The sequence below is a fragment of the Rhipicephalus microplus genome, chromosome 2, assembly GCF_043290135.1.
Source record: "Rhipicephalus microplus isolate Deutch F79 chromosome 2, USDA_Rmic, whole genome shotgun sequence".
Taxonomy (NCBI): Eukaryota; Metazoa; Arthropoda; class Arachnida; order Ixodida; family Ixodidae; genus Rhipicephalus; species Rhipicephalus microplus.
Window position 1 is genome coordinate 288844300 of NC_134701.1, and position 21519 is coordinate 288865818.

General features: G+C 48.9%; 1 protein-coding gene across 1 annotated transcript; it reads right to left on the bottom strand.

Moving 5' to 3' along the window:
* Positions 1-3321: 3321 nt before the first annotated feature.
* Positions 3322-19423, bottom strand: LOC142781969 (basic helix-loop-helix ARNT-like protein 1). Its single transcript, XM_075882230.1, has 3 exons — positions 19262-19423; positions 4031-4246; positions 3322-3481 (listed from the first exon to the last, which is right to left on the bottom strand). Exons 1-3 carry the CDS (start codon positions 19278-19280, stop codon positions 3468-3470), a joined length of 249 nt encoding a protein of 82 aa, XP_075738345.1. The 5' UTR covers positions 19281-19423; the 3' UTR covers positions 3322-3467.
* Positions 19424-21519: the final 2096 nt, after the last annotated feature.

Below are 21519 nucleotides of genomic sequence, written 5' to 3' on the forward strand. Positions count from 1 at the left end.
AAACAGCCGGGAAAAGTTGAGGCCCTTATCACTCCTGATAAGGCTCAACTTTTGTTTGACTTCACTCCTTGAAGTGGTGGACCTAATATTGCATATTTTTGTTTAATATATTTCAGGCACGGCTAACAAAGTCTGATGACGTCAGACAAATGTTGAGCCTTATCAGGGGTGATAAGAGCTACAAGTTTTCGTTTGTTTTTTTCGACATGCATTGCGGCAAAGCAAACGCATCAGGGAAAGCTTCATCTATGTAGAATCTAATATAAACGCACAGTATATCCTTCGTTGCAAGTTGTGACGTCAGACAAAAGCCGAGCCTTATCAGGGGCGATAAGAACCCCAACTTTTTTTACTTCTTTTCGACATGCATTGCGGGAAAGCAAATGCATCAGGGGAAGCTTCAGCTCGGGATGCTGCAATATAAACGAACAGTATATCCTTCGTTGCAAGTTGTGACTCAGACAAAAGTTTAGCCTTATCAGGAGTAATAAGATCCTGACTTTTTCGACGACTTTTTTCACATGCAGTGTGGGAAAGCCAAAGCATCAGGGGAAGCTTCTGCTCGGGAGGCTCCTATATGCACAGGAGGTCCGTCTTTGCGCGGTTTGACATACAGTAAATCAAACCATAAATCAATCTTTATTAGTCGAGTAAGAAAACGGAGGATACAGTGCAAGTAAATATGCAGAGGTCCCAAGGTTACAAACTGCAGGCTCGAGGAGATTAATAAGCGTAAGATTCGTTGTAAGAAGTTTTGTGATAGCGGCTCAACTTCAGTGTGCACTACTCTAAAAGGAGACTTTGAGCAGAGCTTCTATTACGTCGATGGCATAGAGCCGACTTGATGATTAAAGGTGTCTGTCCACCCTGCCACCTCTTTGCCACGTAATACAAATTGCACTGAATATATAAATAAATATATATATATATATATATATATATATATATATATATATATATATATATATATATATATATATATATATATATATATATATATATATATATATATATATATATATATTACAAAACAAAATTTGTAGAATGCGTTGAGTTTCGAAACTACTGGCTCACACTCCAGAGGCGAGTGACTTAACCAGTGGTATTGAGTGCACAACATCAATATTTCTGAACCTCTTGAATGCGTCATGAAGAAATTCACGTATGAAATAAAGGAAAACTTGCAAGGCTGCACTGAGTTTGGAACCTAAGGCCCCACGCTCCAAAGGCGAGTGTCTTACCCACTGGGCTAAATACCCAAGTTTGCTGGACTGGTAATGCTGCCAACTGGTAATGTGTAATGTGTAATGTGGTAATGTGTAATGGTAATGTGTAATGTGTAATGTGGTAATGGTAATGTGCCAACTGGTAATGTGGACTGGTAATGTGTGTATTTCTCAATATTAATAATGCGCTAAAGATAAATTGACGTATAAAATAACGGAAAAATTCGAGGCTATGCTGAGTTTCAAACCCATAGTGCCACACTCCTATGTGGAATGTCTCAGCCACCCTTGGGCTAAAAAATCCCACTTGCAGAAGATAGGCGAACCTTTTTTTAGCGAAGATATTTTAACATGCGAGCCATTTTTCTGCCATGTATTTCTGGTTCAGTAGGGTAGCCCAATCACCGAAGTCCTAGCTTGATTAACCTTCCTGGCTCTCTCCTTTGTTCATATATATCTCTCACGCATTCATAAAAGAATAAGAGTACGTAGAAGAAATTGTTCTAGTTGAAGAAAAATTCGTCCTGCTCAGGAAACCAGGACAAAATTTTCTTCTAGATCTTTTTTCTCAGAAATGCTTGTGGATTTCCTCGTAGGTTCATACTAAGAATGTGTGGCTGTCATTTTTTCCTTACATGATTTTGCTACCTTGCGGTTTTCCGCAGAATTCACTCGCTGTAACAAGGCTCACCGATAACCGCACCAATTAAGAAAGTAGCAACCTTGGGTTCCTTTGTAGCACACTGTTCCACGTGAACATTTCGCTATGAAGTTTCAAATGTCCAAGCCATCGTTAAGTAGAATGCTTCCAATCGGGGTCCTGTGTTACCTGTGTGATGAGTGCCCAGAGTCAGGCTTACTAGAAACACCTTCCTTTTCTGTCACAGAATTGCTCGTCGCGTAGCTCACGCAAACAAACGACCCTCCAATAGCACAAGTGTACAAGAATGATGACAACAGCAACAAACATGTCATAATCGTTCAAACGCATGTATTTTGAACAGGAGAAAGTGAACAACTTTAATGCAATAGGCCATGAAACAATAACATCGCGACATCATGTAATGACCTTGATCTTGACACAAATATTCGCATATTCGGTTCTTTACTCTACGAGCACAGTTGCTATATATATTATTATATACAATAATATAAAATATTATTGCGCTGTTTCTTTTATTATAAAACCGTCACAACGGACACCTTATGGCGAACACAGACTCATCGCTCAGTGTGGTTGGCTGCATATCTCATCTTTCTTGTGAAATTAATGAACAAATCCTTCACAATTCTTGTTAATATCATCGTGATTAAAACACAACATGATTCAAGTACACTGTTCAAACATACACAATAACGTGACTCAGACTGTTCTTGGTTTTAGCTTGATTTACCTCCAATTTCCGCAAATAGAGTGATGTTTCGGTATATTCCGTGGTATCGCAGCTAACATAATGCCAACAAAACGGCGACGAGGACTAGTATTATCGAATATGACAGGATGCGTCTACAGAGTCGTACCTCTATGACTTCCAACTGCGTGTCTGCCAAAGCCCGCATCAGATCACATGTTTCCAAGGGCTCACAGTACGGACATCGACTGACGCTGTGCAAAGAAGACGACGCAGAAACGAGGTAAATCAGACACTTGTTTTGCCTGTTCTACGAGTACTGTAAAGAAGCTTCTAACGTGCTCCAGTCCGATTGCAAGTGATCTCTACCACTGTCAGCGCTGTGCTTCGTCCCAGTGTACCTTAGTTAAACTTTTTTTGGGGCCTGCGATTCCAAATGCGTGCGTTTACGCATTCAGGGAATGTGTACCAACGGTATACAGTTGATCTTAACGACGCTTGCGAAGCAGCTGCATGACATGATCCCACGTCAATCCTTGGACAAGAAAATAGTGGAGCACAACCGACATCTCTGTATAGAAGCATAACTCGATGTCAAAACACAGGAGGCTTAAATAATAAAACCAGCTCTCTACGACAAGAACGCCACGTGGTTTACCGTGAACGACGCTGGAAGATATGTACGTCAGTTCTGCGAAACGTTTCCTGCTGGGCTCGGTCTTTGCGAAAGCGTGACTTCGAGTTCTATGCGGTAACGTGCACACACTTCGGAGTGAATACAGACTAGATGCAACGTCTTCGCATGAGTGTCCATAGATGCTGCATTCTTCTCTGTTCGACGCGAGAGTAAAGTGTGGGATTGGGCTAGTTGGTAATCCATATAAAACTTCTAGGCGCGTAAAACTTCAGACAACTAACATAAGAGACAAGGACGAGCGCAGACTTTCAACTGATTTTATTACTACTACGACACACATATATATATTAGAAAGAAGATAAGCAACACACAAAATCAAAAGGCGAAAAGAGAGATTGCAAAAACATCACGTGCTCACCCTGGGCCCTCACGTGCCGAATTTAAAAACGTCAATTCTTTCCCAGATAATGCTATCGATGGTTTGCTGATACAGCTACCTCGAGCAATTGCTGCAGCTTCAATTACAAGTCTTGTGCCTTCATTAGGGTGGGACGCGAGAACCCTTGTCTGTTCGAACAAAGGCTGGCATCCACATTCGGAACAATGAGCGGCCAAAAAACCGTGGGTGAGCACGTGATGTTTTTGCAATCTCTCTTTTCGCCTTTTGATTTTGTGTGTTGCTTATCTTCTTTCTAATATATATATGTGTGTCGTAGTAGTAATAAAATCAGTTGAAAGTCTGCGCTCGTCCTTGTCTCTTATGTTAGTTGTCTGAAGTTTTACGCGCCTAGAAGTTTTATATCGACGCGAGAAACGGTTCGCAAAAGGTTCGCGTAAACAGGAGTGTGAACGGGTGTTCCAAGGCAAGGGCCGTGTCATGCCAGTGAAGTCCACTGGTCCACCAAGCCTAGCGTCCGTTTCCAGCAAGCTCATGATGATCGCCATGGCCGCCTCGTCGTTTCCTTCAATGTTGCCCTGACTTCCGGCAGTCAGGATGTCTCGACTCACGAAGCTGTTCACGAGGTCCAGATCTAGGATGAAGAAGCAGAACGTAAAGCTACAGGCAAGATATCTTACTGAGGTAAGTAGGTAAGTACGCGAATGGATCACAGTCTGATTTGAGCCAGAAATTGTTGATACACGTTTCACATATTTGCTATTGCATATTTCTTGTGCTGTTAGAATCGTTCGGGGTTTTAGAATGTAAGTAACACGTCGTTCAAAACAATAAGAATGAGAAGAAAGGCTGTCACCTCTGTCTTGGAAGCGAAACAAGTAGCCACCGTGAGAGTTGTAGACAATAATGTACTACACGTCGTGTAAAGAGTCTTTGTTCGACACGTTTTTTTTTTGGATATTACTACTATAATAATACTTCTCGGGGTTTAACGTCCCAAAACCACCATATGATTATGAGAGACACCATAGGGATGGGGTCCAAAAATTTAGACCACCTGGGGTTCTTAATCATGAACCTAAATCTCAGCACCCAAGGCTCATGTCTTTTCGCCTCCATCAAAAATGTGGCCGCCGCGGCCGGGATTCGATCACGCCACCTGCGGGTCAGCAGCCGAGTACCTTAGCCACTATACCACCGTGGAGAGTTTGTTTAGTCATTACCGTACATCTACTCAAGGCTTAATTGTTCTCGGCATGTGACCATGTTTGTAAACAATACAAGTGTAAGTGTGACACCTTAATTGTAAAAGTCGCCACAAGTCACCTTTATGGTGTCATGGCGCACTCACCGATGACGAAACCCTAGTCATAACAGACTGTGCGTACTAATTTCAGTTGCTTTCTAACTTTATTAACTGATCATAACACCTCATAGAAAACTGGCTTCGTTATGGCATATTGCGAAAACCAGCTTTATGCGAACGTCGCACGTATGGTGATGCCTTAAAATGTGCTGTCCGAGAAATTATAAGCACTTGTCGCCTTTAATCTACTGCCCTCCAAGAAATAATACTTAATTTGGGTAGCCCGGAGCTAAGGTTGATAACACTTCAAATGAATATTCACTCAATGGGGCGTGCTCTTATTTTCTTCCCTACCTGAGGAGAGGCGCTTCAGTCGCCAGTGGGAGCAAGCGCATGTCACATCGGCTCCATTGATTTGGGAATGTTTCCGGAGGTTTTTCGAACTCTACCCTAAAAAGTGGTACATCCTCGGACTGATCAAGTCATCGCAAACCCATGGATAGCAGCTTTTTTGGGTGAGCGTGAGCTCTACAAGCTTTAAGGCTCGTAAACTGCAAGAATAATACGAGTGAGCGTCTAGGCCTAACGGTGGTTGGGCCTGGCGCATACCGCGTCGAACTCGAAGACTGAAAGAACGGCCGAGATGGACGTAGGCGAGGCAGGGACAGGAGAAGCCACTGACTACAGAACTGAACAAACAAGAAGCGTTTCCACGAGTGAAGATGAAGACGCTGACAGCGTTGCGGATGGGTGGATTGAAGTTATACGAAAAAAAAAGAGGACGTGCGAGCCCAAACAGGGTGGTGAGACAAGAAGACGCCCTTCCACAAAGCCCGATGCGCCAAGTTCACCGAAGCATCGTCAGCAAGTTTCTACGAGCAAGCAAGATTCCCAGACTGCCCAGGGACGATATCAAGGTAATTGTTCGACTGAGGGACGGGCTGAATATAAGGAGCACGTGCGGTGTAAGTCTTGATGAGGCGATACGCAATGGAGCAGGAGTGGATGACGACGAGATGATCACAATCCGCCCCAACCACACGCAAAACATTTTGGTGATAAGCCCATCGGAAGAAAGCACAGCGATGAAAATCGCCAACATTAAGGTTTTGACTATCAACGGAAAGAGGTATGAAACGAACGCATACGTTTCGGCGCCTGAGCATGTGACAAAAGGAACTATAAGCAATGTACCTCTTAAATATAATTAAGATCAGCTCGTGGGAGCGCTGGTGAACACAAGAAACCCCTCCCTAACGTATGCGAAGGGGCTCGGCAGTACGACTAACGTGATACTGCTCTATGAAAGAAACAAAGTTCCTACATGGGTCTATTTCAACAACGTTATGATAAGAGTATCTCTGTACCGGAAACAGATAGACTTCTGCAAGGAATGTGGCAGGCTTGGCCACAGACCTGACGTGTATCCAAGATCAGATATCAAACAGTGTTTATTTGCAGCTTAAAGAACCCCATCAATGGACACGAGTGTACGCCCAGTGCCGAATATGTGGTGAAGCGCGCCCTACGGCCGACCGGATATTTAAGGCTAAATACAAGGTGCTGCACATATCATAGAAGGAGGAAGGCCAGATTCAGAGACTTTCAAGAGCAAACCCCGTCACCATCGGATAGCAATGCTGGTGCGGTGGAAGGAGGCCGCCCTAGACGCTCGAGATCCAGAACCCGCTCCCAACAGATCATGAATCGTTCAACCAGATCCAGATCCCCCTCGCCGGTAAAAGACAGGGCAAAAGTTGTAGTACGAGCAGAAGTCGGAGTCGGAGCAGAAGCCACAGCAAGAACCGACATCACCCCCAACAAGGCATAGGAGGGGCCACACCAGGCGGGAAACAGAAAGGGCCGCGCAAAATGCCCTGGTGTGACATAGTCACGGGAACAAAGGCAGACTCTGCGCAGAGGCACCATCTCTCCAGCCACCTGTGGGCAGCTACCGATCCCGGCCTGGCGGCGAGGATGGAGAACATGGGGAAAGAGAATGGGGAACTTAGACAAGAGCTGGCAAAGGCCAAAAAGTAGAGAGAAAAATCAACGCAGAAAATTGAGGAGCTACAACAGACACTGAACAATATCCTCAAGTGAATAGGAGGACACCCTGCAGAGACCCCATCCTCTGGTGCCTCCTCGTCCCATGGAGCTGCCGATGAACGCGACACAACTTCAGCAGTAGGAGACGAAGACACGGAAATGTGCTGTGGAGGTGAATATGAAGCGTCGGTGGTGGTGGGCTTTAAGCGTAAGTGCCCAAGCGATTCTCAACATTTTGAAGGCGCGGAAAATCACATGGAAGAACCGAAGCGGGCATGACCGGGACCCAGAAAAATTGACGTGATCGAAGAAATGGTAGACAAACTAACCAACAAGACAGCGCGATTGTTTGAGGGGCTTCTCATTCGGCTGTACGAATCTGACGCGGAAAGGAACGCACAGTACGCCGCGGTCAATACCCGATTTGCAGCCGTGAATAAGCGCATCGAATATCTGAAACGCGGGACGGCGTAGTTGTAGCAACAGCGACAAGGCCACCACGAATTGGGAGGGGACGCATCAACCATCCTCAACAGAAGCAGCAACGTCAACGCCACCCACGCTGAAGAAGGAGGGGCGCACGGACAGCCGTGCTCCCCCAACGCCTTTGAATAGCTACCATAACTGAAGTGAAGTGAAATGAACTTTATTTGGTCCTGGAGAACTGGTCAGACGCCCCCCTAAAAGGTGTCCGCCGCTGTTGCTGGCCGCGTCCTCACCGGGACTGTAAGACCGTGGCCCTCCCCCCGTTCACAGGCCTCCTGAACTGCCGAGTATTGGACTGAGAGTTTGGGGCTTTTAAGAGCCCTCTCCCAGTCTTCTTCTGTGCTGAACTTTGCGCCATGTAACGCCGGGCACTGCCAGATCATGTGAGGGAGTGTGCAGTTATGTGCCTCACAACTAAGGCATCCTGGAGTTATGCCATCAGCAAAGTAGCTGAATGTGCTACGAGATGGGAATGAACCTGCCTGTAGCATCCGAAAAACTGACGACTGTGACCGAGTGAGCTTGGAATGTGGAAACGGGTACCTCCGTCTAGACAACCGATAATGTGACGGCACTTCGTTAAAGGTTCCAAGTGGATCTTTAAAGTTATCCGCGAACCCATCCCCGTACACGCCCGGACCGCTGCGGCACGTGATTTCTCGCGCACGGTTATGGGCAAGTTTGTTGGCGTTGGTAAGAGTCGGATGCACCTCTGAGCCCATGTGGGCCGGAAACCAGGTGATTGTGTGGTGGCCTACTACATCCCTAGAATTCAGAATAGCGGCAGCCTTCCTAGAGATTACCCCCGAGGCAAACGCCCGGGCAGCAGCCCTGGAGTCAGTAAATATCTCTGGACGCGAAGGATCCGTCATGGCCAAGGTTATCGCTACCTGCTCTGCTACGGAGGCAGACGCTTTCCTCACGGAAGCTGAGTAGAGTACGCGACCGCGATGATCAAAGACCACAGCTGCAAAACGATCGGAGCGGCCGTACTGCGCCGCATCGACGAAAGCTACACTGCCCGTGGACTTAGCCACGAAATCAAGGAGAGACTTGGCCCTTGCCTTTCGCCGGCCAACATTGTACTGTGGATGAACGCTACGCGGCAAGGGTGCCACCTCGTTCGTGCCTTTCATTGTTTGTGATAAGAGATAAGAAGATCTGTTTTTCCCCTGCCGTATGATGATATCCCAGCGACTGTAGGAGACGCTGCCCAGCTTTCGTGGAGGAGAGTCGCGCGACCTGAGCTAGTGTTTGTGCCTCGGTCACCTCCGTGAGGGTGTTGTGCATGCCCAGACGCATGAGCCGGCCCGTGCTGGTGCTCATAGGTAGACCTAGTACCCTTTTTGATGCTTTTACGCAATAAAGTGTCGAGTTTATCCTCCTCGCGTTTAGACCAAATTAGCGAGAATGCCACGTAATTAATGTGGCTCATCAGGAATGAATGGAAGAGCCGAAGGAGATTGCTCTCCTTCAGCACTCCCCTGCGGCTTGAAACCCTCAATATTAGTCTGAGCATGTTCTCTGTTTTGGAGGTGATGCGAGCCAAAACCTGCGAATTTCTGCCGTTAGATTAAAGAAGGAAGCCTAGCACCCGAATACACTTGACTCTTGGAATCGACAGCCCATCCCGTGTGGTTATAGTTATCTGCATCTGATCAAGCGGTGACTCGTTCCTTCTTCCGGGTCGAACTGGTCGATATAGAAGCAACTCCGATTTAGAGGCGGATAGCTGGAGCCCTGTACCCTGCAGAAAACGTTCTGTGATTGACAAAGTAGATTGGAGCGCCTGCTCCACTTCAGCATCCGAACCGCCCATGCACCAGACTGTAATGTCGTCGGCATATAAGGCATGGTTGGTATTGGCTACAGTGGAGAGGCGCTCCGAGAGGCCTTTCATGGCTATGTTAAACAAAAGGGGTGAAATCACCGCTCCCTGTGCGTGCCCCTTGCACCCAGGGTGAAGACCTCCGATTTTAATTCGCCAATTTTTATGGTGGCTTTGCGGTCCCCGAGAAAGGCGCGAACAAATGGCGTGGAACTTGGGACCTAATCCCATGCGCTCTACCTGCTCTAGTATAAACTGATGTGAAATCGTATCGAATGCCTTGGCGAGATCAAGGGCCAACATTCCTCGAACATCTCGGGTGTGTCGATCAATAATTTGCCTCTTAATCAGCAGCATCACATCCTGGGTGGAGAGACCCGGCCAGAAACCTACCATGTTGTACGGAAACAGCTCTTTATCCTCAATATACTGAGACCCTCTGTTGTGTACCGCATGCTCCATCACCTTCCCCACGCAAGATGTGAGGGAAATGGGACGGAGGTTCTCCATGGCGAGTACCTTGCCCGGCTTGGGAATGAGTATTACCGAGGCGGTACGTCAGGTCTCAGGTACGCGACCTTCTGCCCAGAGGATATTAACCTCCTCGGTTAACTTAGCGATTGACTTTCCATCGAAATGGCGCAGCAACCTGTTTGTAACGCCGTCTGGACCAGGGGCTGAGAGGCTATTAAGCGCATGAAGCACCTCTTCGATCTCAAGGTTCGTAAAGGGCGAGTCGATTTCCTCTTGCGGCCTTCCCAGGTAGACGGGTAATCCATGTCCCCGGAGGGGCCAAGTGGAAGGTGTCGCTCTGCCAAATCCTTGAGTAAAGTGGTGTCAGTGACTCCACTGCTCCGCTGTGCTTGAACTAAGCGGTCGATTGCCAACCTCTGGTTACTTTTGGAGTTTATCTGATCGAGTAGTACCTTCAACAGGTTCCATTTACCTCCGGTGTGCATATGCCCATCTACTTTTGAGCAAACCTCGTTCCACTGCTGCCTAGAAAGCTCCTGACAATATTCTTCAATATCTTTATTGAGGAGAGCTATGCGTTTGCGGAGCCTCCTATTTAGCTTTTGTGTGCGCCATCTCTCAACCAGTGATTTTTTTGCCTCCATTAAATGCGCAAGACGCGAGTACATCGTATCTACCTGTAAGTCGGTTTGGACAGTCTAGGTGGCGAGGAGCTCATTCTCCGCGAGTAGAGAAAAGAGTTCCTCTAACGTGGCATATTCGGTCTCATCAGCTTTCCGGCGCTTGCTGAACTCGTCCGAGTCCGTCACCCTGAACTCTTTAGGTGGAGCCGCCCGGGTTTCCTGCATGACTGTGAGGATGAAGTGATCACTACCAGGCTTTCCTGGAAGTTAACCCACTGAACTTTTCCCGCATTTCTGATGAATGCCAGATCCGGAGTGGTGTCTCTTGATACGGAATCGCCCAACCGGGTTGGGAACTGAGGGTCCGTGACCAGCTCCAAGGAACAGTCCGTCATAGCTTTAGCAATGTTTTTCCCTTTAACAGTGGCCTTTGGATAACCCCAGGCTGGGTGAGGTGCGTTAAATTCACCGATAGCTACGAGCGGTGACTTGCCGGCAAGGGCAAGCCGCCTTTGCGACCACCGAGGAGAACGCCTGCTTGTGATTTCGAGGGCTGCTGTAAACATTCAGCACGAATATGCTGCACTTAAGCCAATTATTCGGAATAATTTCAACCAGCTGAGCTTCCAAAGTAAAGTTGCCGAGCGCAAGCGTGTGCTCTAAAAACGCACATTTTTTCGAAACCAAGACAGCCAGACCACGTTGACCCTCCCCCCTAAACGATATAGACAGATAGCCGGGCAAGGCAACCGCCGCGTCAATGGTGCTACCATAACTGCGTCCCTCAAGTTGGTCGGCAGACGCATCGTCTGGCAATGGAACTGTAGAGGCTTCAAAAAAAACTACAATGGTGCAATATATTAAAACTCTATCGAAAAGCGAACTTCCCGACGTGATTGCTTTGCAAGAACCTTACAATCAGGCTCAGCTACCGGGCTATGTGGCGTGTGGTTTTCCGCGCGAATGCACGGGGAAGGACATCAAGGTGTGTACCCTGGTTAAGAGAGGGACGGCCTTTATCAACCATTCACTTGATATCAGTGAGGAGTCAGACATGAACCACAACCGAATTGAGGTCGTGCCCTGCATTGGAAACAGGAAGACCGGCCTATTCGTGCTTAACGTGTACTGCTCCCCTTCAAAAATGGGGGCTTTACACGCGAAGCGATGGCCAAGGCCATTTCTAGTCCCCTTCTAATCTGCGGAGACTTCAATGCACCGCACACGCAATGGGGATATGGAGCCGACTTGCCCAAAGGGAAGAGGCTAGCCAAACTGATGGACGGGCTTGGTTTGGTTCTACTAAATGAACCGGCATCGCACACCCGGATTGGACAGGGCGCGTGCCACGACACGTCCCCTGATCCCTACATTTGGTCAGACGCGGGCGCGATCACCTGGTCGAACACCTTTGAGGATCTGGTGAGCGACCACAGAGTCCTCTGCGTGACTATGGGAGAGGATGAAGCAAAGATGGGCGGCTGCCAAAAAGCTAGAGTCGTGGACTGGGACAAGTTTCGAAAGCACAGAGAACGAGAGAAGCAGGAAGGGCCGAATGAGGATATTGGGGAATTGTGCAGGGAACTACTCGCGGACGTAGGAAAAGCTACAAAAGAAATAGAATGGCTAGACAGGCGAAAAGAACCTGAAGGGGGCGACAGGCTCTGCGGAAGCATCGATGACAGCGTTCTCGAGCCGTCCAGGGTGGACAGCCGGCTTGCGCATCTTGTAGCGGCCAAAAAATCTATGCAGTGAGGAGCGAGTCAGCAGAAATTAAACAGGAAGATACGCAAAAAAGATTGCCGAGATCAACCGAGAGATTGAGGCCCACTGCGTTCGGCTGTGCGAACAGTAATGACAGGAGCTGTGCGATACGATGGACGGAAACATGAGTGCAGGGCGCACATGGAAGATTCTCAGGCATCTGCTGGACCCAACTAGCATGAGAACGGCGACTCATGTCCAGATGGCCAAGCTGCGACACAAGTACAAAGACGACCCACAGGCCTTCATGAAGGAGATCATCCAGACGCACCTCACTCGCCCGGCAAGCGAGAGTAACGTGGAATGCCACGGGGCTTCCAACGAGGAACTTGACGCGCAATTTTCCATGCAGGAAATTAGAGCTGTCCTCCAGCTACAGAAGATTGAATCGGCGCCCGGCCCTGACAAGATCCCCAACCTAATTTTGAGGAACCTGAACGATGACGCCATCGAGAAGCTACGTCAGTATATCAACGCATGCTGGAAGGAAGACCGTATTCCACAAGAATGGAAAACAGCGGATATCATACTAAGACCCAAGCAAGGTAAACTGCTCGAGGTTCGAAATATGAGGCCGATATCTCTGACGTCCTGCGTCGAGAAAGTCATGGAGCACGCCTGCCTCGATAGGGTGACAACAACCCTCGTAAAGCGGGCTGCCTTCGGCACCCGCATATCATTGGCTTCCGGAGAAGACTTTCGACACAGGATGTTATGCTGCAAATCAAGGAACAGGTCGTTGACACACCAAGCACGCACGCGCGCGCCCTGCTCGGATTAGACTTCAAAAGCGCCTTCGATACAGTGAAACACGCGGCCATTTTCGACAAGATCAGCTGACCAGAACTTCGTTCGAGGCTTCACCGGTACGTCAGCAGCTTCCTGACCGGACGTAAGGCGACAGTGAAGGTTGACGGTGTCCCACCAAGAACAGTTGACATGGGGGGTGCGGGTACGCCACAGGGCTCGGGGCTCTCTCTTTCATGCTTTTCAACCTCGTCATGAACGGACTACCGGAGCGTCTCGACGCAATAGAGGGCATCAACCACACGATTTACGCAGACGACGTGACCGTGTGGACCACAGGGAATACGAGCGTCGGTGAAATGCAAGAGGGAATGCAGCAGGCCGTCTGGGAGGTGGAGCGGCACCTCAAAGGCACGGTTCTCGTCTGCTCTCCCGATAAATCGGAAATTCTCCTGTATAGATTACGCAAGAAAGGACCTTACCCGTAGGCTGTACTGGACCATCTTCGCTTGGGCATCCGCGTCACGACGAAGGAGGGTACCCAAATACCAACGGTGTCCAAAATACGAGTGTTCGGCCTATGGCTGGAATAGAACGGTGCGAACCACGAGCTGGTAACGCGGTTGCCTAAAAAAAATGGCAGCATATCCACGGAGTGAATGATGGAGAGTGGGGCGAAGCATTCGTCCGCCCATGCGTGCGTCTGTGTGGCCACCCGTGCGTCTATCCACCCGTCCGTGCGTGCGTCTGTTCGTGCGTCCCTGCGTTCGTCCATGCATCTGCTCCTGCGTCCGTCCCTGCGTCCATCCGTCCGTGCAGCCATCCGTGCGTCCGTCCGTGCATCTGTCTGTGTGTCCGTTCGTCCACCTATTGAACACTCCAAGTACCACCATCTCGCATCTTTTCATAATATATTCCTCACATAGAAGCACCGCCATCCAGCGGACATTCTAAGGACTGAACGAGAGGAGGCACACGTATACTTTCTTACGGCTTGCGCTTCGTGTCTACTTCCCAGCTTTAAGCACCTCGAGTTCATGGTATATACTAGTTCACTGTATTCATGGCACTGCGGCCCAACACTCGCTTAACCTTTCTAAAACCTAGGAGGTTACGCCCAGCGAGTATAACGTAGCAACCCTTTCTTGTCTTCTGTGCGTTGTTGAACAATAAAAAATTCGCAGCCTGCGCGTTAACCAAAAGCCGAATTCTCCTGTCTCTCATTCCCCCTTAGCAGCCATTGGCATGCACATTGAGCACTATCTTTTATTGTTCAACAACGCACAGATGAAATCTCTCACCGGCACCACCTTGGAGGTCAAAATGTAATACTTGTTACACACTACTACAACAGCTACGAGGGACAAACGGGTGCCGCTACAAGGAGCTTCGCCCCTGAAAGACCAACCCGCTGCTACTTTCTTAGCTTGTTCAAATACGACCTCTGTCTTCACGTCGCGACACTGGTGGAAGTGCTGGGGCCTGCAACCTGATGCAGGAAAGCGTCGTTAGGGACCGTACACCCAGTCCGGAGCCTCAACATCTTGTTACGACTCCAGCACACCGATTCAGCTGGCGCCTACAAGGCCTAAGTCTGGAACTCTTGACTGCATCTCCTCTTACCCACCTGCCGGCCCCTTCAACGTCTGCGAATCTTCCTCCTGCCTAGATGACTCTTCCTGCCCAGGTAACTTTTGAGCCTCCTCGTGTTCCCGAACTCTTCCGTGGAGAAGCGTATGAAGATGTCGAGGACTGGCTCGACCAGTTCGAGCGGACCGCTGTGGTAAATCTGTGGAGCGCACAAGAGAAACTTGGACGTGCCTACTTTGCAATGAAAAATAGCGCTCACATATGGTGCGAAAACAGGAAGCCCACTTTCCAAACCAGGGACAATTTCCGCCAAAAGCTTCTCGAGACGTTCCAGAGTGCGGACTGATGGGATCTCGCACAACAGATGATCGAAGCCCGCGTGCAAAAGCCGAACGAAAGCGTCGCCATGTTTGCTGAGGATATGGTCCGTCTATTTCGCCGCGCTGATCCTGACATGCCCGAGGCAAGGAAAGTTCGTCACCTGATGTGGGGAGTTAAGGAACAGCTTTTCGCCGGCCTTGTACGAAATCTGCCAACAACAGTGGATGAATTTATCCAAGAGGCGACTACCACAGAGCGGGCGCTCCGGTAACGATGCCGCCACTTTGACCGCCTGCCCGACCAAGCGCCTGTTGGTGCCGCCGCTCAAAACTCTGCTGTTTCCGAAAGCTCTCTACGGCAAATGATTAGGCAAATCCTGCGGGAAGAGCTGCGGGCCTTCGGCCTTCCGTCTACCGAGCCTCCAGTTGCTTCTGTTGCGGAGATCGTGCGCCACGAACTACGGCAAGCATTTCCCTCACCGGTGCCACCACCTGAACCACGTACATTTACTTATGCTGATGCCGTCCGCCGTCATCTGCCTTCCCCAGAAGAAGCACCCTTTCAGCCACGGCCCGTTACCTTGCCTTGGTGGCAGCGGGAACCTGTGCGACGACCACCAGTACGCCGGACCGACTTGTGGTGCACTGCCGACCGTCAACCCCTTTGTTTCCACTGCGGCGAACCAGGCCACATCTCGCGCTACTGCCGTCATCGAGAAGCCCGGTTTGGAAATTTTTCTCGTCCCGCTTCATTTTATTTTGAAGACCCTCGTGACCATGGTGCTGATCACCTGCCGACCAATCGAGCTTCTTCCCCACGTTGTCGCTGGCTGTCTCCCTCACCTGCGCGAGGTCACACTTTCCCGAATCACCAAAGTTACGCTGACGCTGTCAGAAACCGCTCCCAAGCCCGTGCGAGGGAAACTAACTGCCGCGACCTCCAGGGGCAAGGTTGCCAATTACCGAGACGCCGAAAAGACCCCCTTGCCTCTACACAAAGACGACATGATGGTGATGACGACGGTGATGACGACGGTGACATGACGACGGTGATGACGAAGACGACGACAAGCACGAGTACTAATGCCGATGAATTTGTACGTGCCAACTTTAGCGTTATTATAGACGGGCACTATGTAACAGCACTGGTTGACACTGGTGTTGACTTCTCTATTATGCGACAAGAGCTCGCCGACCGCCTTAAGAAGGTCCAGACGCCGTGGAGTGGGCCGAGCATAAGGAGTTCTGGTGGACGGCTAATGACGCCAACTGGTAAATGCACCGCTCGGCTCGTAATCGGTGATTCGAGCTCGTCGCCATTTTTGTCATTTTACCAGACTGTGGTAAAGAGCTGATTTTGGGTATGAATTTTCTGCGAGAGTACAGTGCTGTCATTAACATTCCAGAGCGTATCGTCACCTTTTCCGCTCTTTCTTACGTCGACGCCGTCACTGAAGAACAACTGCAACGTTTACATGTAGTCGATGATGTGATCCTCCCGCCGAAGTCTTGCTGCCTTGTGTCGGTGTTATGTGAACGGCCGTGCCGTAACGACATGATAGCGGAGCGAATAGTCACGCTATTGCTCACGCAAGGCGTTTCTATAGCGAGAGGCATTCTGGCACTAACTGATGGGCGGGCAGAAGTACTCCTCACGACTTCAGCAACGAGTGCCGTCACATCCAGAAGGGCACCGCAATTGCCTATACTACGATGACGTGGACCAAGCCAGAGATTGCTTCGCTTTGCAACCAGACGACGCGACCGTCCCAGCCTCGACACCTTTGTCTGTCAACATTTGCTCTACCCTGTAACCCTCGGATAAACAGCGCCTACTAGAGCTGATACACCAGTTCACAAATTTTTTTTCCTGCACGCCGAAAGTCAAGCAAACACCTCTTACCCGGCACTGAATCATTGTTGAGGAAAATACTAGACTGATCTGGCAAAACCCATACTGTGTGGCTCCGAAAGTACGCGAGGACATCGAAAAGCAAGTTCACAAGATGCTCCAAGATGACGTAATACAGCCTTCCAAAAGTCCCTGGGCAACCCCCGTAGTATTGACTAAAAAGAAAGACGGCAGCTTGCCTTTATGTATCGATTACCGCAAGTTAAACCAAGTCACGAAGGAAAACGTCTATCCAGTGCCACGCATAGATGACTCCCTTGATCGGCTGCGGCATGCATGCTATTTCTCATCGATGGACCTGCGAAGCGGCTATTGGCAAATAGAGGTTGACGAGAGAGACCGTGAGAAAGCGGCCTTCGTGACGTGCGATAGTCTTTATGAATTTAAAGTGCTTCAATTCAGGTTATGCTCAGCGCCAGACACTTTTCGACGTTTAACGAACACTGTGCTATCAGGACTGAAGTTGCAGACATGCTTGGTCTTAGACGACGTTATTGTCTTCTCAGCTACATTCGAGGAACACCTAAGTCGATTATTTGCAGTTCTACAAGCAATACGTTCGGCTGGCCTGACTTTAAAACCAGAGAAGTGCCATTTTGATTTTAGCGAATTTTGCTTCTTAGGTCACGTGGTCAGCCACGAAGGTGTTCGACCTGACCCGGGCAAAATCGAAGCTGTCGCAAAGTTTCCCACACCGCGTGACAAAAGAGCAGTGAGATGCTTCTTAGGCCTCTGCGCTGATTACGGACGATTCATCACCAAGTTTTTGACTATTGCGGCGCCTTTGACGTGGCTCACACGAGAGGATGTCCCCTTTCTTTGGGGAGAAAAGGAACAAACTGCATTCAACGAATTACGCCAACGCCTCCAAACACCTCCGGTTCTTGCGCACTTTGACCAGGAAGCGCCATCAGCACTTCCACCGACGCAAGCAATGTAGGCCTGGGCGCCGTACTGATAAAATGGCAACATAACTCCGAGAAAGTAATAGCCTATGCCAGCAGAGCTCTGCCTCGCATGGAAGAGAACTACTCGACTACCGAGAAAGAGTGCCTCGCCGTGGTCTGGGCGGTTCTCAAATTTCGATTGTATCTGTACGGCCGCTCATTCAAGGTCGTCAGCGATCACCACTCGATTTGCTGGCTCACTAACTTGAAAGAACCATCCAGCCATTTAGCACTCTAGAGCGTTCGGCTTCAAGAGTTTGATAAGGCCATAATTTATAAATCATGGAAGAAGTACGCCGACGCAGACTGTCTCAAGCGGTCACCCGTCGAGCCTGCCGCTATTAATGACGAGTCTATGGACGCCGCATTTTTGGGAATCATCAACGCGGCCACTATTTTCCAAGAGCAGCGCAGTGACCTTGACCTGCATCCGCTTATTGACCTCTTAGAAGGGGTACCTGAAGACGTGCCGCGAGTTTTTACCAGAGGCTTGCGATCTTTTTGTTTAAGGAACGACGTTCTATACAAGAAAACTTTTCCTACCGGCAGCCCATACTTGCTCGTCGTCCCTGCATCACTGCGAAAAGAAACTCTGGAAGTTTTCTATGATGAAGTCACCTCCGGTCATCTCGGCTACACTCGAACATTGTCCCGCCTGCAAAACAGTTACTACTGGCCGAACCTACCTGCTGCTGTAAAACATCATGTTCAAACCTGTGCCGACTGCCAAAAACGCAAAGCACCCCTCGGCAGGCCGGCATGCTTATTACTCCGTCCAAGTACCTGCAAAGCCATTCGCCCAAATTGGAATGTATTTCCTGGGCCCATTCCCAACTTCTACCACAGGGAACAGATGGATCACTGTCGCCACCGATTACTTGTCTCGCTACGCAGAAACTAAAGCCGTGCCGAGGGCCATAGCAGCAGAAGCGGCTCATTTATTCATAGAAAACGTCATGCTTCGGCACGGTGCTCCAACAGTTCTCATCACGGATAGAGAAACTGCGTTCATGGCAGAACGTTTGGAGTCGGTTCTCAGGCTCAGCGGCACAGCTCACCGGAGAACAACGGCGTACCATCCACAAAACGAATGAACTAACAGAGCGCCTTAATAAGACCCTCGCAGACATGCTCTGCATGTATGTCGACACAGAACACAATAACTGGGATAAAATCTTGCCTTATGTGGCCTTCGCCTATAATACCGCCCGGCAGAAAAGTACCGGAATGACACCGTTTAGTTTAATACACGGGCGCGAAGTCACTACAACGTTGGACGCTATGCTGCTGCACGAGTTTGACGACACTCATGCTGACGCCGAAGAATGGGGTCAGCGCACCGAAGAAGCCCGACAGCTAGCCCGCGTGCGCATTTGACACCAGCAACACAAACATGCGAAACGGTACTACTTACGACATAAATTGGCAACCTACACACCAGGCGACAAGGTATGGGTCTGGACCCCAATAGGTCGACGTGGACTTTCAAAAGAGCTATTACGACGATACTTCGGCCCATATCAAGTCACCCGACGATTAAGCGACACCAACGACGAAGTTATTCCCGACGGCGATTGCAGTTCCAGTCGCCGAAACCACTCACCCGAGATCCTGCATGTCATCCGGATGAAACCCTACTTGTCCAGCTAACTCTCGCTTGTCCTGTGGGTGCCGGTGCATATGCCTTTATAAGTAGAGTGCCTTGGCTGCTCATCGAGACGATGCCATTTTCGGAGGGAGGCAAATGTCACGTGCGTCCTGCGATAAAGACGAAGGCGACAGTGTATACGAGCATCTGCACGCTTTTACGCAGAACGCAACAACGAGAAAGACGAGGAACTCTCTTGCGCGCGCGGTAAATAAAAAGACCAACCCGCTGCTGCTTTCTCAGCTTCTTCAAATACGACCTCTGTTTTCACGTCGCGACACTATGGCCCACGCTGCACCCATCGCCTGGCTTCCCGTGGTGTGCGCACGAACGAGCCGATATGGCACTGCGCAAGAAACGAATATAGGCTACGAGAAAGGACGGCGTCCACTGAAAGACCCTCCGAAATGGGGTGCCTTGCTGAGCAATGGCAAGCCATCCTTCTAAGCGAGGCCCTCGAAGACCAGATGTGGGCTGTAAAGCAGGCCAGGGCCGTCGCCGAGGACCTCGGAAGATTTTCCTCGAACGATGTGTCCCTGGCAGCCTAGCCTTGGGCACAGCAACAACCGTTGGACAAATAAAGTTCGTTCAACTCAACTTCTCTACCCGAGACAAAAAATTTGCGCTTGACCAAATACTGCAGGTGATTGAATAGCTTGACACATTGCGTTTAGACTTCAGCAGAATAAAATATCGTTGTGCACTTCTAAGCTACCGTCACTTATGTTTGACTGCAATTCGCCAGTGCATATCATGAAATAAAGGTGTGCTCAGCAAAAGATCTAAACGTGGTTCTATACCCCCCGCCTGTTCCAAAGCGTATCATTCCAAGCAGTAAACTTTTGTGGTGTGTTCAAACTTCAGGACACATATTTTCACAAAATTGCAAGTTACCTTACCCTAACTGTTTTACAAACTATGTCCTAGATTTATTTTGAGTGTTGTGACACTGAAGTGTCACCACACTGAGCATTCAAACGCGTTTGAAGCAGTTAAAGCGTTCTTAAAAAGCATTTTGCCCACTGAGGCTCAAAACTCTAATGTAATATGCGACATAAAATTCGAGATTCAAAGTAATTAGTGTTTTCCTTGATCGACACAGCTGACAGGAATGTTTTTGATACTGATAGACTAGAAGCTGATCTATAGAAAAAATTGGTTTGGATGCGGAACAGGTAACCATAACGTTAACAGGCCTCTGTCATAAACCCGGCTGGCTTCGGCACAGGTGAAGTACACGGTATGATGGGAGCCTGCCTAGCCGGTACGAAGGTGTGATAAATTCGATAGGAAAAAATTTTGCAACGGCTACGCGGCAGCCTTGTTCACAAGTTCGCTGGAACATCTTGAAATGCTTTTGGAAACAACGTAAAAATCCGCCATGTCCAATTCGCCATCTTGTCAACTCTGATTGATTCACATGGCAGCTATGATTTCTCTGATTGGTTGAAAATACGACAGTTTTACATAATTTGACGGTCCAGTTCTACAGCGTACAGAATAGCATATAGACAAATACCAGTAATAACTCTATGACGTTTGACCACACCGTATGGCCATAAGTGAAAGTTGTGTCATGCCTTGTAAAGCTACAGACTATCTTTGTTCTCAGGGTCAAGCATTTGCATGCTGCAAGCAATCAAGGAAAGAAAGATCACAACTTGGGTCACGTGCAGTTGTCCGCCGCCGCCACTGGTGTGGGGCTCGAAGCCTGAGTTTCTAGGTGCCAGCCCAGTATTCTATCACTGAGATATGCCAGTGCTTGTGACTTGTTGGCAAACCTTGCACCAAAGACATAGTGGGACTCGAACCAGGGTGCGCCGGGTAACAGCCCAGTTAATAATAACCACTGAGCTACGTTGGTGCTTGCGACTTGTTGGCAAACTTGCCTTAGGCAGGCTTGATGTCGGAAAAGAAATCGCGCTAATACTTACTTATAAAGCGTTTTAAAACAGCGAAAGAACAACCAGTCGTCGCACAATGCGAATAGCGTTACGAGTGGGCTGTACAATGCTTCAACCCATTACAAAAGCTTATTCTTGTTTTCCAATGAACTGTGGTGCATACACACTTTAGCGAAATTCCTCATCGTCGTCTGCCACTGCATGAACAATTGGCACGAAATTCCTTGCAAGTGTTTAGCGCATACCACGCCTCTCAGAAGAATTATGAAAAATAGCATAACGAATGCCAGCCAACTACCCAAAAGTTTA